The sequence below is a fragment of the Camponotus vicinus genome, unplaced genomic scaffold, assembly GCF_025532165.1.
Source record: "Camponotus vicinus isolate PSW18456_S1 unplaced genomic scaffold, iyCamVici1.0 SCAF_13, whole genome shotgun sequence".
Classification (NCBI taxonomy): Eukaryota; Metazoa; Arthropoda; class Insecta; order Hymenoptera; family Formicidae; genus Camponotus; species Camponotus vicinus.
Window position 1 is genome coordinate 10,613,840 of NW_028141949.1, and position 7,506 is coordinate 10,621,345.

The 7,506-nt window shown below is 33.0% G+C and overlaps 1 protein-coding gene across 3 annotated transcripts; it reads left to right on the forward strand.

The window, feature by feature from the left end:
- Window positions 1–559: 559 nt before the first annotated feature.
- LOC145964257 (cytochrome P450 6a2-like) lies at window positions 560–6,872 on the forward strand. 3 transcript variants are annotated; one of them, XM_083086806.1, is made up of 8 exons: window positions 563–695; window positions 3,791–3,891; window positions 4,235–4,328; window positions 4,485–4,615; window positions 4,870–5,395; window positions 5,575–5,796; window positions 5,980–6,231; window positions 6,414–6,872. In XM_083086806.1, the coding sequence occupies exons 3-8, from the start codon at window positions 4,283–4,285 to the stop codon at window positions 6,593–6,595; spliced, it is 1,359 nt and encodes a 452-aa protein (XP_082942932.1). In that variant the 5' UTR covers window positions 563–695; window positions 3,791–3,891; window positions 4,235–4,282; the 3' UTR covers window positions 6,596–6,872. The 3 variants fall into 3 exon arrangements, with proteins under 3 accessions (XP_082942933.1, XP_082942932.1, XP_082942931.1); XM_083086807.1 differs by having other exon boundaries at window positions 560–695; window positions 4,235–4,615; window positions 6,062–6,231; window positions 6,414–6,551; XM_083086805.1 differs by having other exon boundaries at window positions 4,235–4,615.
- Window positions 6,873–7,506: the final 634 nt, after the last annotated feature.

Sequence of the window (7,506 nt, forward strand, 5' to 3'; positions counted from 1 at the left end):
ATTATTCTTATGGCTGAGTGTATTTATATACTTTTATAAATGTCCAAGATATTCACTTATCAAAAATGTAAAAAGTAATATGTCTCGAAAGTTCATGAAATTTTCACATAGATTCCACATAGATTCTAGTACCGTTTTTGAGCGGATTATCCACTCGAATATCCACGTGGATTCAACGATATTAATCTACGTGGTAATAACATGGATTTCACGTACTGTTTTTGTCGGATAATGCCTGAGGACCTCAGAGCAAGAAGCCCTCCATCACCCCAGATCTCGGGTGGCATGCACCTCGGCAAAGGGAAGAAGAGTATCCCTAATAACGGTTTTCTAGGCCCGGGATTATAGGGTCCATGTCGCCGCTACCCTCCGGAGATGTCGGTGAAAGATCGATCGGAAAATGGCTGCTTGAAAAGAATCGCCAAGAATTTGGCACCATTAAATTCTCGGGGCCGTTACGACCCCAGATACGGCGTTGTGGCGGGGCGCGCGAAGTTTATCGTGTAGCGGCACGATTGGTCGCGCATCCGCCAACCCCCTGCGCGCCGTTATCGACCCTGGATCTTGAGATCCAGGGACTCACTCTGGCGCGGGCGCTCGTTAGGAAAAGTACCGTTTGTCGTCGTTGTGCAGAAGAGCAGAGAGGACGGAGCCGAGGATCATCCCGTGGCCACAGGAGCGAGTGTATCAGTGAGGTTAGACCCATCTTTACATAATTATTGTGAGCCACGTACGCGATTTCGTCCGTTATATGGCCGTTCTGTCAGCTGACCGTTGCCATTTACATGTTTCGTTTTCGCGAGGGCTTAGCCCTAATATTTCGATTTCGTGTATTTCGGGCGACCGGAGACAAGCGACCGAGATTTCGAGGACGATCGTAACGGCGGCATAAATCGATAGGGAACTGTTCGTCTCTCTGGGATTCTTATTGACAGGGATTAATATTTAGGGTATCGCGAGTAATCGACTCTCGTATATCGACCATATGCGCGATAAATTCACGAGGAATGTGTTCGCTGTCCGTGCTGTCGTATAGAGTTGTCGAAACCGCATAAGACATCCCCGTAATCGATCTTCGTGTTGTATTTGTGTGTGTGTGTGTGAATTACGCGTTTCGTGAGTGCGAGTGAGAGTATCTTTCCGTCTCTGTCGCGCTCATTACGTTGTATATGATTCGCGCCTACTTCGTGATATCTGTCGTATGTGTGAGTGTCGCGGTGCGTAATAGATTACGTCAAATTACAAAACTGCCGAAATTCAAAAGATTCACGTATGTTAAGAGCATTAGGGTGGGTTTTCATTTGACGCTCGACACTCATTTTTAGCGTCAAAAGACATCATGTGATCAAAAAATGACGAATTGGTATCTTTATTTTTAGTCACATGATGTTTTTTGACGCTAGAAAATGAGCGTCGAGTGTCAAGTGAAAATCCACTCTTATGCGGAAAAATAAAATAAGAGCGGTGTAAGCGGCATCCGACGACCATTGATTACACAGCCCCACAAAAAAAAAAAAGTTTCTGACCTGGAGGTCTCACTATGCTAATTATATGTTTTTGGGGTCGCTGAATCCGAATCCGAGGTCAATTCAGCTCCATCGGGTCTGGGTTCAGCCATAACCTCAAAAAACCTACTAGTATAGGCTTATTAGTGTTAAAAAAATTTATTTTTGGTCCGGGGATCAAACTATGCTTATTATATGTTTTTGGCCGCTGAATATGTTTTTGGTCGCTGAATCCGAGTTTGAGATCCATTTAACTCTGTAACGTTAAGGCTTAGCCATAACCTCAAAAAAACCTAATAATGTAGGCTATTTAGCACTAGAAACATTTTTTCTGGTCTGTGGATTAGACTATGTTTATTATATGTTTTTGAAGTCGCTGAAACCAAACCCTATACTCCATAACTTTGATGCAATTAAGATATTAGAATCTTGAGTATTCAGGGCTATTATTAGGTTTTTTTGACGTTATGGCTAAGCCTTAACGTTACAGAGTTAAATGGATCTCAAACTCGGATTTAGCGACCCCAAAAACATATAATAAGCATAGTTTGATCCCCGGACCAAAAATAAATTTTTTTAACACTAATAAGCCTATACTAGTGGGTTTTTTGAGGTTATGGCTGAACCCAGACCCGATGGAGCTGAATTGACCTCGGATTCGGATTCAGCGACCCCAAAAACATATAATTAGCATAGTGAGACCTCCAGGTCAGAAACTTCTTTTTTTTGTGGGGCTGTGTTATCGATCGCATTGTCCGTGCCCGTCGCGAGCGAGCCCTCTCGTTTTCGCAAATTGATTAATTATTCTTGCTTGATTATTTGACATTCTTTCGAACTCATTGCTGTCGATTTCAGTATCGGGACTGAAAATTAGAGCGAGTAAATGTGTGTGTGCGGGAAAAGTAAATTAAGGCGAAGATTTGATTGTTATGTTCTCTCGATGCCGTTCGGCCTCGCTAAGTCTGGCCGTAAAAACTGTATCAGAAATACAAGGAATGTGATAGCGCTTTTTTAGATTTTCGATTTTGCATGAATATTCGACCTGTTTGACTTTTGCGTTGTACGAATTTCAATACATTATCGTATGATTACGATCATCGCTGTCGAAATATTATTTGTTAATTCCATGGGGATTATTTCCCTTTGGTTGTTAATATTTAGTTTACTATTCTATATTATTTTCAAGTTTTCGTTGTTAATTCTTTCTTTTAGTATTTTTTAAATAAATTAATAAATTTATAATAATACTCTAATAAATATAATAATATTTTATTATAATATGGTTGCGTAAATTATTTAAGTGTCGGCCTTTTGTGAACATTAAATTCTGTCGTGTTTGTCGAGTCCGTAATTTTCGTGAAGCCTCATATAATTTAATTAACTATAATTAATTTAATTAAATATAATTACAACACCTTTGACCCTGCCCCCCTACCGTTAGGCGAGCTAGTTGACCCGTGGCGAAAAAGGCAAACGTTTATCGCGGTATTTTGTCGTTTCGCGAATTGATACATGAAAGACCGTATCTGGCGCTCACCTTCGAGATTTCGCTTCGCCGCGGCTTGCGCGGAATACCCTCCATCCCTGTTCCTCCGAGCGCGAATATCCTTTTCAGTTTTCTTTTTTTTTTTTTGACGGTTTGCTCCCTCTCATCTTCTCTATCATCCCGAGGATAAATAAATAGAAATAAAATTACGTCACAGTACATACATATCATAAATTGTAAAATGTGCTATTAAGTTTGAAATATAAACTATAAATAATAAACAGGATATATTCTTTAGATAAATTTAAATAATGTGAATATTATGAGATCTTTAATAAAATCACACTTACAAATTTTCAAAAAATTTACATATTTTTATATATTTTATTGATACAATATATTTATCTTTAATTTACCCAAAAAGATATAAGTTAATTATTAGTTAATTATTAATTCAATATATCTAATATAATTTTATATTCCAATATTTTTTGTCTTACGCAATCAATATCTATCAAATTATCTTAAGTGAAAACGATTAATTGCTTAAGTTTGTGTATTAGTATTTATGTATGATTTAAAGAAAAACATAAATATATTTAAAACATTATCGATTTAAAGAGAAAACATTATCTAATCATATTACATCATCAATTTTTATTGCAATATGCAATTCATCATTAGTGCAAGTTAAACGTTGTAGATGCGACAGATGAATATTAAATATAATTTTTGGAATTTACACACATCAATGTACTCATTCTCCTTGAGGCGTATATTATCATACATATTTTTATAGATTAACTGAACTTGGATCGTGGCAGCCAGTGTTACAAGTTAGTTGGCTGAGATAACATGGAGCTGTTATAACTGCCAGAGTTCCAATGCTGTTTCATTTAAGTACGTCGTATTTATTACCATTATCACTTATTTAGATGCCGCTCGTTTCAAAATGAATTTTGCGATATAGAAAATTTGTAAATTCTCGCATAGCATATTTGGCGTACGAATAATAATAATAATATATTTCAAAGAATTATTTTAATTTAGCTTTTTTATTTTTAAGCATTTTGTAATATAAGCATCGACAATCCCACGGAATTTTGATAAGAAATTCGATGTAATTTTTTAATTTTAAATCAAGTTTATATAAACATTTAATTCATTAAAAATACATTAAATTTGTTATACTGTTTAATATTTTATTTTTCTTGTGACGGAATATTGTTTTTCTCTGTTTCAGTCAACATTGTGTAAGATAATTTATCAGAAAAATTTCAATTACAAGGTTATGGAATCTTTCGAAATACTATGCGGCATTGCCGTTGCATTTCTCGGTGTGTATTATTACTTTACATTGAAATTTGATTTTTGGAAATCACGTGGCATTCGCGGTCCACAACCAACACCAGGATTCGGTAATATTAAAGATATTATGCTTATGAAAAAACCCTTACCTGATTTTTTGATGGAAATATACAACGACTACAAAGATGAACCCATGGTTGGAATATTTGCTAACAGGACACCAATTCTTATCGTAAAAGATCCAGATTTAATTAAGGATATTCTTATCAAAGATTTTACGAATTTTGCCGATAGAGGATTTCCTTTTCACGAAAAGGTTCGAACGTACAAATATGTATATTTTAAACTATATTATAACATTCGAATTATATAAAAACGGAACGTATTTTTCAATAATTATAATACATTTTTCTGTTTCCCATATGATAAATTATTGACAATTACAAGATTTGTTTCCAATAGTCTTGAAGTGAATAGTCTTGCAAGTTCTTGCATAATTTAATAAAATGTATTCTTGAATTGGAAAATTTGATTATAAATAATTTGATTATAATTTTATATTTATTACAGTTAGATCCGCTGTCGCAACATCTTTTCGCTTTAGAACCTAAAAGATGGCGACCATTAAGAACAAGGCTTTCGCCCGTTTTCACATCTGGCAAATTAAAGGAAATGTTCTCTTTAATAACACAGTGTGCTGATCGATTTGAACGATACATAGAAAAATTAACGAGCAAAAATGAGCCCATAGAATGTCGTGAACTAATGGCCAAGTATACGACCGATGTAATAGGTACTTGTGCCTTTGGCATCGAAATGAATGCTTTGTCGGACGAAGACAGCGAATTTCGCAAAATGGGAAGACTGATCTTTGCGCCAACTTGGACAAATATTGTACAAAGAACAATGAAACAATTCCTGCCGTGGCTTTGCGATATACTCAGTTATGTTTTACCACAAAGAAAAGTCACCAAATTTTTTACACATGTTGTCGTAGAAACTATGAATTACAGAGATGCGAATAATATTGTTAGGCACGATTTTATTGATACATTGCGCGATTTAAAAAAACATCCAGATAAAGTAAGCAATATCGGTAAGTAATAACTGGTCTTTTATCATGGATTCTTAGATACAAAACATCAGTTTACGTGTAAGAAATATTAATAAAGTTCATAAAATATATATTTAAACTGTTAAATAGACAGATAAATTATAATTTTTAATTATCGAATAAAAAAAGAATATTCCTAATAAAAGAATATTACATTTTAGATTTAACTGAAAGCCTGATAGCTGCTCAAGCATTCGTATTTTTCGCTGCTGGCTTTGAAACATCATCAACAGCTATGAGTAATGCCCTTTACGAGTTAGCATTAAATCAAGAAATACAAAAGAAGCTACGTGAGGAAATTGATGAAGAATATATAAGACATAATGGCAATTTTATATATGAGAATGTAAAAAAGATGACTTATTTGGACAAAGTTTTTAAAGGTTCGTCAATTAAAAAAGAAATTTAATAAAAGAAAAATACTGTGTCAGTCTGTGTCAGACAAGAATATTATAATATAATATATTGCTAATGTCTAATATAAGTAAAAAATGCATTTTTATAACACATTTTATATACATACTTCTTTTCATGCATATTTCTTTTTCATTGTCCTTAATGTATAGAAACTTTACGAAAATATCCTCCATTATTTCATCTTACAAGAAAAGCGATATCGAGTTATACTTTTCATGGTATCAACGTTAGTATACCAAAAGGTCAGGACATATGGATTCCAATTTACGCAATTCAACGAGATCCGGATATTTATCCGAAGCCAGATGTATTTGACCCAGAAAGATTTTCTGACGAAGTTGCGCAAATTAAACACCCGATGTTTTATTTGCCTTTCGGCGATGGACCAAGAAATTGCATAGGTAAAATGAAATAAAAAATAGATTTAAATATATATTGTTAAGTTCTGTTTGTTTTGCTTATAGGCAGAAATTTTCTTTCTTGACAAGCTTAAGTTTATTCTTATAGTATTTACTTTTTATATTTTTAGATACTTTTAATTGAAACCTTTAATACTATACTTGTAATAATTTTTTATTTTAAGGTGCTCGCTTTGCTGTTCATCAGACAAAAATTGGGCTTATAAAAATATTGCGAAATTATAAAGTCGAAATTTGCGAAAAAACGCAAATTCCCTATATAAACGATCCTCGCTCGTCTCTTATATTAACACCATTAGGTGGAATATATTTGAAAATGATTAAAAAAGAAATCAATCGACCCTAATTTATATTCGGTTTTTTCTCAAAAAATATGCGTCAAGAAGTGAAGAAAATATATAAAAATAATTGCCATTTATTCCAATTGGACTATTTGAATTTTAAATCGATATCTATATAATATCATTAACATTTTTAATACTTGAGCAATTGATTAATAATTCAATTTAATTTATATTGTTATATACGTATGCAAGAGATAGAAAAATTGTACTATATTTTTTCTTCCAGTGAGTTTTAGAATGTGTAAAAATAGAAAATAAACAATAAAAATTGTTTACGAATTTCCGATATATTTAATATTATTGTTAAATGTATATAATATATGTATATAATATATGTATATAATATATATAATATAACATATATAATATTATATATATACAGGGTGTCCTAGACCACCCGTACACCCCTTTTCTTTCAAAAACTAAGCATTTTAGAGAAAAACGTTTTCGACAAAAATTGTATGGTTTTGAGGGGAACATAAGATCATTGGTGTCATTGGTTTGATCTTGGATGGCATCGTTAAGGTGAGGTCAAGGACACCTTTAATTTCTTAAATGGAATCACCTATTTTTTATTGCATATTCTTATAGCTTATGTCGAGAGCTTTCCAAAACACTATAATAAAGTATTTTTTCATCAAGTACTTTTCGAGTTATAAGGCTTGAAATAATTTCTTAATTTTACATAAACCATAAAATATCTAGTAAAATATTCATTTTTCGATTATCTTACCTTAATACTTTTATGTACAAAATAATGAGAGGAATCAATTGGTGTAAAGAAAACACATAGTTGTTTCTAAGAAAAAATATGGAATTGTTAATTGCAAATTACATATTTTTTCTTCAAAACAACTATGTGTTTTCTTTACACCAATTGATTCCTCTCATTATTTTGTACGTAAAAGTATTA

What these genes read in the sequence shown, in the direction of transcription:
- LOC145964257 (XM_083086805.1), top strand. Translation starts at nt 4,283, where the DNA reads ATGGAATCTTTCGAAATACTATGCGGCATTGCCGTTGCATTTCTCGGT. An exon ending in GATTTCCTTTTCACGAAAAG is followed by an intron (nt 4,616 to 4,869) that starts GTTCGAACGTAC and finishes TATTTATTACAG; the next exon opens with TTAGATCCGCTGTCGCAACA. An exon ending in TGGACCAAGAAATTGCATAG is followed by an intron (nt 6,232 to 6,413) that starts GTAAAATGAAAT and finishes TTTTATTTTAAG; the next exon opens with GTGCTCGCTTTGCTGTTCAT.